Source organism: Aptenodytes patagonicus, chromosome 3 (genome assembly GCF_965638725.1).
Source record: "Aptenodytes patagonicus chromosome 3, bAptPat1.pri.cur, whole genome shotgun sequence".
NCBI lineage: Eukaryota > Metazoa > Chordata > Aves > Sphenisciformes > Spheniscidae > Aptenodytes > Aptenodytes patagonicus.
In genome coordinates this window covers 77,635,221-77,654,031 of record NC_134951.1, presented here as the reverse complement: position 1 = coordinate 77,654,031, position 18,811 = coordinate 77,635,221, and the positions used below count along the sequence as shown (strand labels likewise).

At 39.4% G+C, this 18,811-nt stretch overlaps 1 protein-coding gene across 5 annotated transcripts in view; it reads left to right on the top strand.

Moving 5' to 3' along the window:
• The window catches only part of UTRN (utrophin), a 418,084-nt gene that overhangs the window by 353,968 nt on the left and 45,305 nt on the right, over positions 1 to 18,811 (top strand). For all 5 annotated transcript variants that reach the window (XM_076333919.1, XM_076333918.1, XM_076333920.1 and 2 more), the window contains 3 exons: positions 2,295 to 2,496; positions 11,177 to 11,262; positions 18,627 to 18,784. In XM_076333919.1, coding sequence (XP_076190034.1) covers positions 2,295 to 2,496; positions 11,177 to 11,262; positions 18,627 to 18,784 — 446 coding nt within the window. The remainder of the gene's footprint in view (positions 1 to 2,294; positions 2,497 to 11,176; positions 11,263 to 18,626; positions 18,785 to 18,811) is intronic.

Genomic DNA, 18,811 nt, shown 5'->3' with positions numbered 1-18,811 from the left:
TGAGTGCTGAGGTAAGCAGGGATGGAAGTAATTTCCTCTGGTTGTTCTCCATGAATGGTGTCATCCAAAAGTGTAAGTTTTGCTTAATTTGCATTAGTACAGCAGCAGAGTTTCCTTTTAGTAAGAAAATACTGAAAGTACCTCTCCCGATTCCCTCTAGAATCCTTTGGCAGAAATGTGAATGTGAGATCTTAATGCCAGCAGATCAAGACGTGAAGTTAGCAGGCTTACTCCAGTGTCTGTTGAATTGCTGTTTTCAGTGCAAGGATGGTTATGTTAAGCCAAGCCCAAAGGCTACAACTTTCTGGCATTCCGAGTTTTCACTGGGTTTAAAAAGGGCAGGTTTTGGGTGCTGTCAGCCTGTTTTAGGAAGCTGCTTACCTGCTTTTGGCCAACCGTTAAGTACATTACAAAAACAGGTTGAAAAAAATACCACCGCCAAAGTGGTTGCAATAATTTTGAGGGGTTTTTTTTTCCCCCTGTAGGTCATGAAGGAAAAGCATGAAAAGTGGCCATCTCTCCTGAGTGCGATATTTATGTGATTGGATAGCATGTTATAGTTTTGCACCTGGCTTCACCCCCCTCCTTCCACCCCTCAAAAAAATAGTCTGTGTTGCATTGTAGTGTGGGGTTTTTTGGTTTTGTCTTGTTTTTAAATATGCCTGTGAGCTTTTTCCAGTGTATTACATATTTTCCAGCTACCGTAGGAGATTATGCTGCAGTGTACTGCCAAATACTTTGGCTACTTCAGGTCAAAGTAGTGGCAAGGTGTTTTGCTGCAATTAGCAGTCTGCCTGTCTGATAAATACATGGCTGGCATTTGTTTGCAAGACCAAGAGATGGGCTTTTAGAAAAAAAAGAAAAAGAAAATAAAAAGCAAACAAACATAAAATCCCTGCAAGTCTGATGCTGTAAAGTTAGAACAGAGTGTACAGATGTCAGTGAGGGAGACAGAAAGTAAGGGCTGTGAGGTACTGTTTCCCATTTTACAGTGATGTTAGGAAGGGTAGACTGAGGAAATGGGATTGGGAACGTAACCTTCTTTTGGCCTATAGCCTTATCTTTTGGTAGGTGCTCATTGAGTTCTTGACAGAATTGCTCATAGCGGTTAGTGTTGTCCTGCTCCTGCTTTTTTCTGCTGTACTTATTTTCCAGCCCAAGCTAGACTTACCTGATTTGCACAGACTGCCCTTCTGGGGTCCTTATTTAACAGTACTGGTGCAGAGCAATTTACAGCACATCTGAGATTGTCATGTTTCATTTCCTTTGAGAGATGACATTTATAGTGTAAATGTGTTACTGGCTCTCCAGAAACAGCTCTGTGTGAGCTCAGAATATACTTCAACTTCATGTTGTATACACTGTAGCAAGCATAATGATATATTGCAGCTATTTTTTTTTTTTTTTTTTTTTTTTTGCTAAGGTCCACGCTTCTGTCAAAAAATGTCTCTGAGGATTATAACACCCTTTGACTTACATTATTCTTCCTTCTTTTACACCAAAATAAGTCTCCTCTTTCCCACTTTGTTTTGCAAATGGAATTGGAAGAACTCATTGACAGCTTTTTATTTTCACCATGCAAAACCCAGATTTTCACAAGCGCAGTCACATTTCTGTGGTTTTGGGGGCAAAACCCTTGTCACCTCTAGGATATCCATAGCATCACCAGCTGCTTATAGAAAGCATGCTGTAATAAAGGAGATCAAAATATTTTTCATGAAAGCGTAGCATTTTGTGTTCTGGAAAACTACAAGAAAAAATTTCCCTGTGTCCCTCCCTGCTTTCTTTTAAGCCTTAATTTAGCAACTGCTGTTCAGTTAATCAGGCGTCAGTACTTTCCTACGGCGTTTAAGAGAACATTGTTACCTAAGAATTTGCTTTGCTTTACATTTAATCAAAAGTGATAGTCATTTAATGGGTTTCTGCTTTGTGGTAAATGGGAAGAATCCTGTAAACCTAGGGGACTCCCAGTGTGTGTACATCTGAAGTTAGGATCCTCTAATTACACAGACTAATTCAGTGGCTTTTTAAATGTTCTTCCAAGCCGTGCTGTGTTATTATGGTGTTCTTGTTGATTCCGGTTTTTTAAATATACAGTACCAAAATGCTGTCCACTTCTCACAGAGAACAGTTTTTCACTATAATGTTACTAAATGAAAGCTACTTCTTGGCTAATTGTCTGCAGTGTTTGCTACAATACACACATGAACAAGTATTGTGAATGCTACACTCGGGCATCTATATTCATGCCTTTTTTCTTTTTTTTTTTTCTTTTTTTAATCACCTGTTGTTAGTGGACCTGTTGGACCTGAACACAACAAGTGAAGTTTTCAAACAGCACAAGTTGAGTCAAAATGACCAGTTGATTGGTGTCCAGGACGTGATCAGCTGTCTCACTACCATCTACAGTGGACTTGAAGAGAAACACAAAGATATGGTGAATGTTCCTCTCTGTGTAGACATGTGTCTTAACTGGCTACTCAATGTATATGATAGGTAAGTAACAAGTCTTTATTCACAGTGTGTACCCCAGGAATTTAATGTAGTATTAAAAAAGTATAAACCATGGAGACAGAATTGGTAATTTTTGCACGTGACTTATCAAAAATGCTAGACTTATAGGACTGTTGTATATTTTTTCTGAGTGAGTTTCTTGAGGAAGTTTCCATGATAATACAAAAACGATAAAGCCTTAAGAAGTTCTTTAATAAAAAGTTAGATCTTTTGATATTTTTGTCTCGGTAATGAAAGTGCAGTTGCTTGCAATGAGATGGTTCTTACACTGTCCTGCTCAGACACACTGAACTAACGTTACACTGCTTTTATACTACTACCAAAGAAACACTGAAAGGATTTCAAAAAAATGTATGCGTGAGAAGAGAAGAGGATACGCTGCTTTAGCTGCGTTCCTACTGTAAATGTTCCAAATTGCCCAGATCGTTTGCCATTCATACCAGGTCCTATTTCTGCCACAGGCGGGGACAGTTTTGTTATTTATTTTATACTTAGTTACTTGCATGCCATAATCCTGGCTGAGCTCCCTGTGCTGAATCCTCTGTCGAGTGGTGGTGGTTCTGACCCCAGTGCTCAAACCTGTCTGATTCTGGAGGTTCAGCGGTGTCCTGGTCCTGGCTCACTTCCAGCAGGTGCAGCTCCTGCCTTGTATCAATTCTGAGTGCTGGTGCTACATGATCCACCTGCCCTGGTCCTGGCAGCAAAGATGTATTTCCCTGGTGGATTGTGAGTTTGCCTCAAGACTGTTTCAGGTTGCTTACAGTAAGAACTTGTGGGTTGATTTAAATGCATGTCTGCTATTTCAAGAGAGAGCACTGAGCCTCGGGGGACATGAAGAAGTTCACTCCAGCAGCCCCTTGTGGTTTTGGCCAGTCCTTTCTGAGCCCCCAGACAATTCTTTCTTCTGCTGAATGTCGAACTCTGACCTCTCTGTCCTGCCCTGCACTATGTCAGCCTGCATGACCTACAATCAGTATGTTTTTATTTAGTTGTGCCTTTGAGTCATGAGTTTGTTGCGCATTTTTCTTAGTGGTGTTTACTATTCTCGTCTCCCTTGTGTTGTAAAAACTGGGAAAAGACTTGGTTTCTATCAGCTCCTCCATTCTCCATAATGTATCTCCTTACACTGAGTGAGCAAAGGTGTTTCAGGACTCTTCTGGAGCTGACTAAAGACACAGTAGTGCAATACATGCGGTGGTCGCTTCAGTGTGTCTAATTGAAGATATGCTCTAGTTCAGTTATACACAGAACTACAAATCAGAATTTCTAAGCTGCATGAGGTTGGTTAGCAAATTTCTTTCCTTTCGCCCCATTTGAAAATGGAAAGAGCAAAAGTATTTCTTGAGTAATGATAGAAATTCTTATACCTGGCTTTCCAAAGGAGAACTGTTACTTCTTGATGTATGCATTATCTTCACTATGTTCATTCACTTAATCAATGCCAAATTCTAACAGTTCATAGCTTTTTGCCCCCCACGCCCCAAGGATAACACGCCAGTACTCCTATACTTTGTGGATATTTTATTTTATTTTATTTTTATTTTAAATATTGTGGTAGGGGAGAGGGAGGGAGGGAACAGAGTACATACAACCATTTATCATTTATGTGCTGACTACCTATTATGCTTTGGCATTCGAATATTGCTGTTTAATATTGTGACATTTCTGTTAGTTGGACTCCTCATCATTACTGCTGGAAAATTGGAAAGCCCATTAAATAATGACTGGGACTTCTTCCTGCAATTATTTTTGTTTTGCAGAGTTCTGTATTGTGGGTGAATAAACACATCACTTGCAAATAGAGCAGTAGATCAAGTGGGTTGCTTGACTTAAATGTTATCGGTTATTAAGAATAGGAGACTTAATAATGTCAGAGAATATTTTGTAGTTACTGGTTGGGTTTTTTTCAGATTGAACACAAATCCATTGTATTTTCTTTAGCTTACCTTTGCTTCCTAACTTCAGTTAGAAGTCAGTTGTTTAAACTGTTCATATTTAAAATGCATGTAGTAAGCAACATACCTTTCTTTCGGTAACGTTTCCTGTTGCTTCTGTTTCCCCTTGATTATTATGTTGAAAGCATTATTGTAGATAATTTTTCAAGCTGATGAAAGACTTTAATCTTCAGTCAAACTTTGAAAATGGAGGAGGAAGGTTTTCTGAGATAAAATGACCTTTTACAGTAGGTTTCCTTGTTCCCCTTTCAAAGCCACTCCAGGAAAAAAAAAAGCTGAAAGAACAGGCACCAATTTTGAGCCGCTTTTTTTTTTTTTTTAATTGGCCTTTAGGAAAGAACTAATTTGTGTCTTGGCATTTCCATTGTTTATTGTGCTGGTGTTATACATATACAATGTTTCAAATCGTTAAACTGCCTACAAAAAGCATCTGTTAGTTGCATGCTATTAACCTGAGATTTAATTACTGATTCACAGATTGATGGCAAACTGACTAGTTCTTCAGACTTACCTACAGATGTCTTTGGCCCTTAAAAAGAACCAATTTATTTTTAGAAATAGTAGGCAAGTCTGTTGTGTTCTGGTATTTTCTGACACATCAGGAATGATTCATTCTTCAAGCTGAGTAGAGGAGAGAAACATTAAATTTACTTAGTGACTTTTAGTTCTTCAAGGACTCAAAGGTTGTTCCAAGCAGCAACATCTGCCCTGAAAACATTTTCCAAAGTTAAAGTTCCTTGTTTTGGTTAGTCCAGATATTTTTTTTTTTTTTTAATTAAATTATAAATAAACGTGTTGCATTTTACAATAAGAGCTGTGAAGGAAATTGCTTGCTCTATAAAATCATTCGTCCAGGCCTGTGTTTAAATCATCCAAAAGCAATAGCTGGTGGTTATTGTTCTGGACTATATACTGTCAAATTTGCTAAAATCTCCAAAAGTCATTTATATGGAATGGACTGATAGCTTTCAGTACTAATGGAATAACTCAACACCCCTTGAAATGAGTTGGTTTAGATATTTTAAAGTCTGTCATACATAATATAGACTACATATACTAATTGTGGGCGATGACTCATTATTTCAATCAAAATTACCCATGTCCATAAAGAAACTTTTACATGCACTGTTTTTAAAGTCTTGCAATGTTTATCTGACTTCTTGTATTTCAACTTTTAAATATTGTTGATTTTTGTGATGTTAAAATACTTTTGGTAATGCATTCTTTTAAATTTAATTTCTTTGGTGCATTAGTCTAGGAAGGATATCTATGGTATGGCATGTATGCTAACCTCTTCCATACGATCAAAGCTGTCATTCATGATCATTGTCTATGGCCCAGGCTTCCCCTGAAGAATTACAGTTTTGTTATTTATTGTTGCGCTTATACACCTGGCAAATTCTAACACCAGGCTGAGTTAATATCCCAGGCCTTACCAGCATGTTAAGTTCAGCAAAATCTGAACTTCTGAGGAATGAGAAGGATGAGAGACCTGCTCAGTCAGCCTTATCTTTATGCCCTGGTTTTGACGGTAGCTGATGGAAATTTTCTGCATGCACTCCAGTTGCATTCCCTGTGTTGATGATAGCTGTCTTGATTGATAGAGGACTCTGCGGGAGCAGCTTGGCAGGCTGTGATAGTAGTAAGAAGCGCTGTAGGAAGGACATGGCCCTCTGTAGGGCAGGAGAATGAGCTGCTCTGACTCCTCTGTGGTTGGTTAAGGGGAGGCATCTATGGAGACCTTCAGAATCTACAAGGCTGCCTCCTGTTGCTGGATTACGTAGATAACTGATAGCTGCCGTCCTTGGTAGTCCTTAATTGTAGTGTCAACACTGACCAGGCTTGAGGGCTCTTTAACAGAAGTCAGAACTGAAGGGGGCTCATCATCTTACTTCTCCAGTTTTCCTTGCTAGTGCCTGATGTTTTTATGCTGTTGCCACCCACCCTCAGGGGACATAATGGTTCCTCTGGACTTGATACTGCTTATCTTGTTTTCTGTTGATTTGCCAGTCATCCTTATTGTGTATTCCTGTTTGCAACCTCTTGTACTTAATATTGTCCTCTGGCAACTTTTTGTTATCTGGCTAACTCCTGTGTGCAGCTGTGCCAACACTCTTTGCCCCTTTGGCGTTCACATACTTAGGTAAAATGCTTATATATTATGTCTGGCTATGCCATCACGATGCTACAGAATACTTGCATACCATTGTTGGTAACAAGAGTTTTGTACGCTTATATTCAACAATCTAATATTAATTATATCCTGATTAGTACATTTATAACTTACAGGTGTCACAGGCCTCTGTTTTGACTATGGTGTAGGCTGTGTTTGCCTATCAAAGGAGTTTTGAGTCCTAACTCTGTATTAGGATGTTACTTGGAGAAAGGAATAAAGTTTGCATATGACGGTTGCATGATTACGGAACGTTTTTGGAAAGTTCGCTAAACTCATTTTCCTGGAAAGACATACCTTCAGATAATTTTAACCTTGCCTTAATGTCTGTCATTGAATTTCCTAGGTATTTGAGCAGAAAGAGAAATGTTAGTTTTAGGATTTAACATGCTGTTTTGCAGCTGAGATGTTCCTGTGGCCGAGTAGTGCTAAACTATATTATGTGATTCTCAAGTGCTCCACACAGCTTGTGCCCAATGTAGCGAGGTTGGGATCGTAGTCGTTTCATTTGTTTGGAGTTCAGCTGTTATAGGATTAGCAAGGGACCTCACGAGGCATGGCCCATGTCTACTGCCCCTGTTATCTGTGTGTTACCTGTTCTTGCCCCCCTCTTTTCTTCTGCATCTTCTAGTTTCAGTATCTCCTGTAGTAAGATACAGGATAAAAGTGTTCTCCGTTTCTCTTCTGATACTACAACCATTTCCAGCTTACCCTTTTTTCCTCATTTGCTTATGTTACTGTACAGTAGTGACAGTCATCAGTTTTTATATAAAGTAGCTTTTTGACATTCTCTGCAGCTGCGTTGGATCTCTGAAACAGTTGAATGGTTGCTCTTTGCTTGGATGGAGAGTCCAAACTGTGCAACAAAGTTGTATGTGCTCCAGTCCCAATCCAGCCTCTCTACCCATGCAGTGTGGAACCCTCCCATGCCCTTGACCAAATGATCTAGTTAGCTGATTCTCCACTGAACTAGTCCTCTCTGTAGTATCTGCTTTCGATGCACCTCTCTTACCATGCCTGGAAATTATGCATACCCTTTTTTTTAACACCTATTTTGGCAGGTTTAAAAGTTGAATTACTTCTGGGTTCTGTGCCACCTCCTGACTGGCAGTGGGTGAAGGTGCAACAGGGGGATCATACCTGAGGCAGATAGGCCAGAGCCTGCCTGGTGCGTATGTAGAGACAACAGAATCACCTACAAAACGAAGGATTTCTTTATTTCCTCCTTCCCCTCACCTCTCTTTCCTCTCCCCTTCCCCACTAAAACAATAAAATTCCAGGTCACTTGGGGAAGGAGAACGTCAGCATCACAGTGTAAGGGCAATGAATCTTTAGACTTTGTATTGCCTGGGGAAAGAGGGCTCAGATATATCCAGAGGGACAAATGGACTTTAATAAACAAGAAAAGCGCTTCTGACAAGCAGCTATAATGATTTTGCCATTTTTCACTTGGAAGATAGGTCAGAGGTCAATAACGTGCCATTTTTGTACTGCTTTCACTGTTGTATTGACAGAGAATGGACAACTTTGCTCTAAACCAGTTAACAGAGGTATAATGGTTCAGACTTCCCTTCATCAGGATCAGAGGAAAAAATATCTGAGCTGCTTAAAGTGGTCCTATCAATTGATTTTGTAATGACAAGCATGCTTGTATTGCTATAGTGAATCTGAACAGTGTGCTGGCACTTAATTCTAAATACTTGACCCATAAATTTTGTATGAATTCAAGCATTAAAAAGTTTCCTGAACCTTCCCACTGTAAGGCCTTGATTTTTACACGTTTGTACACACAGCGCAATTAGATGGTTGTGCTGCTATTCAGAGGCACCTTGACAGGCTGGAGAAAGGGGACAACAGGAATCTCATGAAGTTCAATGAAGGGAAATGCCAGGTCCTCCCCCTGAGGAGGAATAACTCCATACACCAGTACAAGCTGGGGGACAACTGGCTGGAAAGCAGCTTTGCAGGAAAGGCCCTGGGGGTTCTGGTGGACACCAAGTTGAACATGGGCCAGCAACATGCACTCATGGCAAAGTACGCTAACAGTCTCCCGGGCTGCATTAGGAAAAGCCTTCCCAGCAGGTCGAGGGAGGTAATCCTTCCCTTCTACTCGGCACTGGTGAGACACATCTGGTGTGCTGGGTCCAGTTCTGGGCTCCCCAGGACAAAAGAGACGTGGACAAACAGGAGTGAGTCCAGTGAAGTACCATGAGGATGATTAAGGACTTGGAGTATCTGATGTATCAGGAGAGGCTGAGAGAGCTGGGACTCTTCAACCTGGAGAAGAGAAGTTTCTGGGGGATCTTATCAATGTGCATAAATACCTGATGGGAGCAGTAGAGAAGATGGAGCCAGGTTCTTCTGAGTGGTGCCCAGTGGCAGGACAAGAGGCAGTGGGGACAAACTGAAACACAGGAAATTCTGCTTAAACGTATAAGAAAAAGATTTTTTAATGTGAGGGTGATCAAACAGTGGCACAGGTTGCCCAGAGAAGGTGTGCAGTCTCTGTCCTTGAAGATATTGAAAACCCGACTGGATATGATCCAGGGCAACCTGCTATACCTGACTGAGCAGGGGCATTGGTCTAGATGATCTCCAGAGGTCTCTCCCAACCTCGGTGATTTTGTGACTCTCTAAGCTGGGCAAACTTAAACCATTGAATTGGAAGTGTCAATGCTACAGAGTCTATAGGTTTGGTGTAGGGGTTTTGTTTGGGTTTGGTGTGGCTTTTTTCCTGTATATATAATTCCAGCTTATATAATATTTAGCTGTTTCCAAGAAAAATGCTAGGGGAAAATATGTTGCTCTTTAGAAAAATGTAATACCGCAGGCTTTGTAATTCTTGTAATTCTTTTTATAATTTATTGAGGAAATGCTTGTTGTGTGAAGGAGTTTTTCACAGTCCCTTTAACAATCTGCTGAAATCTGGAGAAGTTTGAAGCCTCCACACATGGGCCCTGACCTTTTAGCTGCAAAGATTTTCTGAGTTTCTACCTTTAATAAACAAATGCTCTAGTCAGTCCTGAGTTAAATCAAACCCAAATGAATGTTCTGCTTTGTTTTTCCATTGAATACAAAGTTAAAACACAGACAACCCTACACAGGAAAGAATGGGGAAAGAACTTTGTCAAAGTTGCAAGATGAGCCATTTACACGTTAAGGTATACCAGAATGATGTAGTGTCTGTGATTGAAAGAGGTAATTTGAAGCTAAGCTTGAACGTATAAAATAGGTGGCACTTTTATAACATTCTGGAAAATTGGGTCCTGATTTTCAAACTAGGCAGTAAAAGTAATGGGTGTTTTTGATTAATTTAGCAATAATTTCTCTGTACCTCTGTTCCAGCTTGTGGAATGGAGAAGATAATGGTGTCTAGTCTTACTAGATTAGGTGATGGTTGTGAAGACAAATGCATTAATATTTGTAAGGCGCTTAGCTAATTTACTGAAAGCCCAGGAGTAAATTAATAATTTTGTATTCAGCACAACATTTATGAAGTAAATCAGACAGCAGACCATATATCGAATGGATAGGACAGAAAGAGATGTCTAATAACCACTCCAGAAGTAATTAAAGGATATATCACTTCCACGTGACAGAAGGGACCAAAGTGATGTTAGGGGTGATATTAATTTTAGTGTTATCTTACTTGCTGGTGAAGGACCCGGCTAACCTTAAATGCAGGGGGTTGTGTATAATATATACAATTTAACTACTATTCTCACGATTTTTTTGCCATGTCTCATCTAAAGAGAAATTGCGTTGTGTTTTTTGGTCTCTGAAAGAAGAAATCATCATATCTTTTAAGAATATGTTTCTGCACTGATCTTTTGAACATTAAAATTGTCCTTTTCTATGTACCCTGGGTTTATTGCTTTAGTATCTTCTTGAACACTGTTTGTCTTTCAGGTTTAAAATTACTTGCTTTGGTACCCACATATCTGTTCTCAAGTTGCTTAAGGTTTGATGTGTCGTTTTTTGGGTTTGGGCATATTTTTTTTTCATGTTGGACAAGATGAGCCTGAAGTCACATTGCTTAAAAAGAACGACAGCTCCACATCATTTAATTACTGCATGTGGTTGGCTGTTTATGTCCTGATACACGTGTACATCAGAGCATTTTAAACATAAAAGGAAAAAATGAAGTGAAAAAAATGAATGGATTACTGTGATAAGAAAACTTGGTTTTATTTTGCAGTCCTTGTCTTTCGCACTGAGTAATAGGCTTTCCTGCTGTTTGCTCATGTATTTTTTTCTGTGTATATCACTTTATTAAATCATGTTGAGAGCTTTACAGAGCTAAATGTCTACCCTTTTGGAGTAATATGAACTGTTTTGACATGTAAACCACTTACAAAAGCTCAGCTCTCCTTCTAAGGGAAGCATTCTTAATGTGATTTGCAGTGCTAATTTGTTTTGAGATTTGACGTGTATTTGAAGTAGAACTCACCAATACCTTTGCATTTTTAATAGACTTGAGTTGGAATGAAATAAAATTGAACTGTACTAAACAGTCTTATCTTTATAATTTCAGTGGCCGAACTGGAAAAATTCGAGTGCAGTCCCTGAAAATTGGCTTGATGTCTCTTTCTAAGGGCCTTCTGGAAGAGAAGTACAGATGTAAGGAAGAATGTATTTTATAAAATGCTTAATTATAGAATTAAGTCATGTACAGTAACAACACACATTGTAGCAAAATTTGTAGTAAAACATTTCTCATGCCTGTAGCAAGACAGTTTTCTTGTGAGTAAAATAGAATTGTTGCTTTCATTATCATCAGCGACAATGGAGAAAGTAGGATTTATATCCTGACTGGAAACTATTGATGTCAATTATGCATCATCATAATGCACAGTATTGCGCTCCCCAAAAGCAAAGGTGAATGTAGCCGTGTGGAAGCTAGAGAAGTATTCTATTTGACTGATTCTGTTCTCGTGTGTGTGTGTGTGTGTATGTCTTGTTTAGGGAAAAATCAAGCAAGTCAGTGTTGATTGGAACAGATTGATATGTCTGATAAAGCAAGGAAATACATCAAAATTCAGCAATTGTATTTTGTGGTCTATGAAAAAGGTGACTGAACTCTGAAAATAGTTTTCCAGTATCTGTGCTTCCTGCCAGAATTGTAGAATGAAAGTTTAAATTATGTTGATTTAAGTAATCTCACAAGCTTGAGGAAATACTGAGTAGTATAAAAACATTTCACAAAAATAATTGCAGGAGCAGAAGGGAATTAAGTAACTGTGGCAAAAAATACAGAACAAGAGATTAAGCACTATATAGGAGCATCGTAGGTGATGGACAGTTATGTTATGCACACCATCTTAAAATTACTATTCTTTGCAGTAGTTCCTTCATGCATTTCAGAAACACATGTAAAATGTATAGAGACTGTATTTGCCGTGTACCGTTGGAGCTCTGCCACAATTTCTGCTTTCCTTAGAAGCATTTCTAGGTAATCTTGTAATCCTGGTTATTAACATGGAGCAAAAGTGCAGGTATCCTATGCATTTTGGCATCTGAACTTGAGCCCATACTAAGACTTTGGGTTTTTTAGTTTCCTTTTGTCATTTGACATATATATGAATTAGTCCATAACTAAAAGAGCTTGGCGGACATACCTTTGTTCAGTAATAACAATTCAGGAGGTAATCTGCCATTTGGTGTGAAATAAAAGGCTTTCGTAAAGTATAGGAGTTACTTGGGCTGTGGATAACAGAATGATAACCCTACCAAAAAATGGTTTAAAAAAACCCCCAAAACCTGGGAATAAACTCACATTAAATTGCTATCAGTAATGAATTAGTATACTTACAGTTACCAAATACAGGCACTGAAGCAGAACGAGGAAATGACTAGGTCGGATTAATTTTTATGTTGTTGCTTTGTGTCTAGTAGTAAAATAAAAATGGCAGCTGATGGTGGCTGCAGATTTGCATAATCTATGTTAACAGGGTGGACTTTTTCCTGAAGATTGCTGTGAAAAGTCCTAAAAAATTAGTAGAGAAAAAGTCTCGGAAGACTTTTGTACCAAGTGATCATAACTTCAACCTGAAATACATCTGAAATTGAAATAGTTGCTCGGCTTCTCAAAGCAGAGAATTAATAGTGAGATAATGCATCCTTTTTTTTCTGTTGTTGTTATTCCTGTTCTGATCAGTGGGCGAGGCTTTGATATCTTTGTCAGCTTTATTGTCCTTACAAACCATAAAATTGTCACGAAACAAAATTCTTCTGTCTGAAAGAAATTTTGCCGAAGAAGGAAGGAACAGTGTCAGGTACTGGTTATTGGCCTGCGGTGGCTATGCAGTCAGCGTTTTGGGGTCCTCTGGCACCAGCTGCGTCACAGACTGATCTTTGGTGCGAGCTCTCTTGCTTGTTTTGATTTTGTCCCACCCTACTAATCATCTACTGTTGAGAGAAATTTTGTCGTATCTATTGAGCTTTCAGATCCTCAGGTGAAAACCATAATGGAAATGCTCAGTATTTTCAAGAAAATAAGTTGCTTGGAGGGAAGAGCAGTACCCCCACATGGGTGCTTAATATGGATTACCTGCCTTCTGATTTTTCCCTTTCTCAGACCAGCTCCTGACATTTGTTTCTCCTTTTGGCTATATTTCTTCTAAGCATTTCTGAAGCATTGTCAATCCAAGGCTTCTCTGAGCATCGTAGTCATCCTACAGTTGCAGTTGGAGCCCTTAGCAGAGCACAGACCATGCCATAAATGTTGTAGTCTTAGAGAAGCAAACTCTTCTCAGCATAGTTTGTAGTAAAATAGGCAAGTTTCTTGTTTTAAAAACTTTGAATGAACCCTTCAATCTTTTGTAAAATGCTTAACCAGACTGTCTGCTCAAGTGTTTTCTACCTCAGCCTTCCCAGAGACCAGCCTTTCGGGGATTAACTTGTAGAAACGTAATTTCTGGGCTGCTGAGACATTTGGTTTATGAAATAATATGGTAAACTGACAGGGGATGATAATTTCAGTTTACCAGTACAATCGACCTTCATCTTTCTCTCTTACCTTTTTAGGGAAATCAAGCTTTTGTTCTTTTTTCTTTCTTTAATGTGAAGCCTGTTTCTTTTTTGTTGTTGTTGTTAACTGTACGTTCATTTCCCATATAGGTAGGATCTTTTTACTTGACACATTTTTTAAATATGTTTTGCCAGAGAACTTCCTGCTTTTTTTTTTTTTTTAATTTAATTAAGCTTCTTTTTAAGATGCTAGACTTCAGGTTTGTTATGAGAATGAATCTTTAATTAAAAAAAGTTCCAATTACTTTAGAAGAAACATTGAAGCCTCAATTAAAGAATGTCTATTCTTGAAAACATTTAAAGACACGCTTAACTTCAAGCACACGCCTGGATGCTCCTGTGAATAAAAAAGGACCTGTAAATGTAGTTGGGTTGCTCTAAGCTGGTTACATCTATGCTTGTAGGGCAAATAGTCCAGGGTCTCTTTTTGTTGGTGACGCCAATGACCTGGTCTGGCTGTATCCGTGTTATGCTCTCCTTTCTCCCCAAAACAGGGGCGTCCCATGTGAGCTACCTATTGGAAATGATCCCTGACCCTGACCCTGCCTAACTCTCGCGTCATTCCTGGCTATTTTGGGGGCGAGAGTCAGTAGACTTTGATCAAAAGCATGATGGATATACTTTTAGCAGCTTAATGATAGAGATGACAGCATTCCAGTGCTTGGGCTTAGACTCTGATGCGCTGCTCAGTTTGCAGGTATAGAAGTAGCCTTAAAAAATGGAAAAGGGGAAAAAAAAAAAAGGATGCACAAATACTCGGAGAATGATAAACAAAACACTGCTCCTTTTTACCACTAGTTGTTCATACATTATTACAGGACTTCTGAATACTGTGGAAAAATGGAACATTTTTAACCACTCAATTTTAGTGTCCCAAATGTTCTTGGAAGGTGAATTTCAATCATATCAGCAAGTGTTTGCAACAGTAAAAATTTTAATTTGCATGTGTGATATTCACAGCAGGTTTTATGCCTGGTCATGTAATCGGGAGACAAACTACGTCTCAGAGGTATGGATTTCCTGGGGGACAAGAGGAATTTTATCTTCCCTCCATTTTCTTCACTTTTAGAGGATGAGAAAAGTCATAGCACTGTGTAATAACTGGGAGCACATTTGTGTGCATTTTGCTCTTACCTGGGCTCATTTTTAACACAGAAAGCCTAGACTTGCAGCAGAAGCAGAAAACACGCATGGAGTTTTATTTAGTGTGTAGATTTGTAGGTTTTGGGTCATATCATTTAATGCATAAAAACTGTAGGATTTGAGGTGAAAAAGAAGGGCTACTTGAAAAATCTCAACTGTGAAGCAGTTCAGTTTTCAAGTGATGTACAACATATTTTTTTTAAAGTTATGTTTATACTGTTAATTTTCAAACCATTTGGAACTAACACTGATACTTTAAAAAAAAAGGGGGGGGGGGGGAGAAAAAAGAATGTGTGTCCTGTTTGTAACAATGCACATGAACAGATGATGGCACATTTTCCATTTTGCATATTTTTAATTGTATTTCAGTGTAACTATGGAGTCTTTATCACTAGATTCCTTGGAGCTGCTTGGATGGTTCAGGTTTGACAGTGCCAGGTTTGTGATTTGATGTCTTGGCAATTTCAGCAAAAGACACAAAATGTGTGTCGTGGACATCATACTACTAACTGTCTTACTACCATTTTGGTAGTAATTTAATAAACTTTTCCACATTTTCAAGTATCCCCTTCTATACCAGCAAGTAAGTACATTTTTTCAGGTTGTCCAGCTGAGTTGCAGCTTGCGTCCCGTTGGCTGTCATCCTTGAAATAGTAGTGTGAGGCTGAACTGAATTTAAGATTAACTGATTTTTTTTTTTCTTATTTCTGGTTTTTTCCTATGGCTCAGATCTGAATAATTTTTTCTTTTGCTTCCCCAATCATTCCTCTTGTCCTTTTCGTAGAGTCCCTTATACAGTTTAGTCTTTGTATCAATGTATTTTATCTATAAACTTACATATGTACATATTAACAAACTCCATTTATAAGAGATTGTGGCATCTGACATTGCTGGTGGGTCACGTACAGGCTCCCTTTTCCCACTGGTGAGTATGGTGTCTGGGTGCACCCTGTCAGACCTAAAACGAGCTCTCCTCCCATATGTCTGCCACTTGAGAGCTGCTCTCACCATGCCTCCTTTGCCAGGGAACAGCTTGTGGGTTACTTTAAGGAGGTAGGGCAGATAGCAAGAACATTTTGGCTTTCCATGCCTTTAGTGGAGAAGCTTCTCCTCCTCTGTGTCACATCGAAGGCATTGAGGCTTTTGGGAAAAGAGGATACCATCCATGAACTCCCTTGCACTTGGACACTCATCGGTTGTGGCACAGCTGCCAGTGTTAAGTTTTTTTTGTTTTTTAAGTGGAGTGTTTTGGAGGAGTTTGAGCTCTTCAAAGGTGTTTGCTGATTTCCTACTTAGGTCAACCCTAGCTGATCACTCTCCCTATTCCCTCTCCTGCCACATCGTTTTTCCTCTATTTACTAGCTCCCCAATCAACTGAAGGTTTAGGGCTTGGGAAATTACTTCATCTTCCTCCCAGCTACAGCAGTTAATGAATTGTTCTTCTTTTGGTACCGGTTTCCACTGTAGACTGATGCAAACAGAAAGAATAAAACAGGCTTTTTTTTTTTTTTTTTTTAATCCTATCAGGTTTTTTAAACTGACTCTTAGAAACTGGAAAACTATCCCAACCGCAGCTGAAGAAGCTAGCCAGGATCTGGGATTGCCAAGATGAGCCTGCAGCCGTGCAGTTACTAGTTCTGTCACCGCTGTTGTCTGTGGGTTTTTTTTTCTCACCACTGAGTGCTGAACATGCTGTAGCATTTGTTTGACTAGGCAAGAGAGGGGCGAGAAAAATACAAGAAACTCTAAAAATTAATTCAGTCATCTGGATTTCTATTTTGTGAAAATCCTTTCTTCTGCCTCAGCCTCCTTTGCCAAGAAAGAAAGTGTGACCAGACTTTCTGAAGCATGCTGACAAAGCTTGACAGTTGCTCCAAATGAAGGGCGAAACAATTTACAGAGTGTAATAAAAGAGTTTCTCTTGAGTGTTTCTGAACAAAGCTTGTCTGTTTCTCAATCAGAAGTGCAGTCAGACTGAATTTTCAAATTTCATTTATTTCTAATCTATTAATGTTTGTTCTGATAGGAAACATGAAAAGCAGGGGAATAGTATAAATGGATTTTATTTTTCTTTTAAGATTACTTGGAGCTTTAATCCAAGCCAGCCACTGAGTGTAAAAGGAGAATGTGAAAGCCAACTGGAATGAACACAAGGAATTCACTTCCATTTCTTCTGTAATTTATACCAATCACAGAATTTAAAAATATTTCTAAGATTAAGTCAGTGTTTAAGATACTTTCAGGAGAGATTAATCTTGTGACTAAATATTTATGTACACAGTTACAAAGTTCATAAATCAAGGATTGTTGGCAGAAACACGTTAAAAATTTTAGTTGAAAGTTTTAACAATTAAAAACATCCAATCAAAGAAATGTGTTAAGAAAGCACTTAAGAAATTTCTGTACCGCAGACGGGCCTATTAATTCAATGCTTTACTGTGACTCTTAAGTAGGTCCAAGCAATATCTTTCTTCCCAGTAAGTGTCTGTATCTGGAACAATTTTCTTGATCCTCTCAGCCTCCATTTTTTCTGTCGTTACAGTCATCCCAGAACGTCCGCTTATACGGCAGGGCTTGACACCTGCCTTAGGAAAAGGGAATCAGTAAAGGGAAAGTATGTGGAAGCAGGCATGGTTATCTGGGAAGCAAATGTGATTAATGTTAAGCACGAGTTGTCTTGCTGGCTGCTGCTCTTGCTTTAAGCTATTTCACATGGCCAGCTGTGACTTGTGGTAATTTCTAGTCTCAGTTCAGAGCAAACATGCTTCTGTCCCCAGCCATCCAAAGGATGGCATAGATTTTAGCATAAGATATGGATTTCTGAAATATTATTTCCTTCTTCCCTAGTGATAACATAGAAAACGTAGTAAATATTAGGGGGGCAATGTGGTAATGATGGATTAGAACAAAAAGCTGTTCTGATTTTGTGATGTCTCTCTTGTTTTGTCACACAGCTGCTCCTAGGTAAAACAGGAGCTGCAATGTACGGTTTTGTCAAGAGATGCCATAAGAAGCTGTATAGTTTCATTCATTTGGCCTTACTTTTCTCATTTGTATGGTTACGGATTGTTGTGGTTTAACCTGGCAGGCAGCTAAACACCACACAGCCGTTCACTCACTCCCTGCCCCCACAGTGGGATGGGGGAGAGAATTGGGGGGGGTGGTAAAATTTGTGGTTGAGATAAACACAGTTTAACAGGACAGGAAAGGAAGGGAAAATAATAATCATAATGATGATAAAAGAATATACAAAATAAGTGATGCACAATGCAATTGCTCACCACCTGCTGACCGATGCCCAGCAAGTCCCCCAGCAGCAGTCACCGCCCTCTGGCCAACTCCCCCCAGTTTATATACTGAGCACGATGTGACGTGGTATGGAATATCCCTTTGGCCAGTTTGGGTCAGCTGTCCTGGCTGTGCCCCCTCCCAGCTTCTTGGGCACCCCCAGCCTTCTCAGTCGGTAGAGCATGGGAAGCTGAAAAGTCCTTGACTAGTGTAAGCACTGCTGAGCAACAACTAAAACATCGGTGTGTTATCAACATTGTTCTCACCCTAAATCCAAACCACAGCACTGTACCAGCTACTAGGAAGGAAATTAACTCTATCCCTGCCGAAACCAGGACACAGATCAAGAAAATGTAGTCAAAGTAATCAAGATTAGATGAGGGTAAACTATTGTAAATGGGACAGTGGCCATCTGTAACCACATCTGGATTACAAAAATTATAAAGCTCGAGCTGCAGCGTTACTGAATAAAAGGGGTTGTACATGGAAATGAAATGAGCTGGTGCCTCTTGTCGGTGTTGCAGATCTCTTCAAGGAAGTGGCAGGCCCCACAGAAATGTGCGACCAGAGGCAGCTGGGCCTGCTGCTTCACGACGCTATCCAGATCCCGCGGCAGCTTGGGGAAGTGGCAGCCTTCGGTGGCAGCAACATTGAACCCAGCGTGCGCAGCTGCTTCCAACAGGTAAGATAACAAAGGCCTTCATGTGAA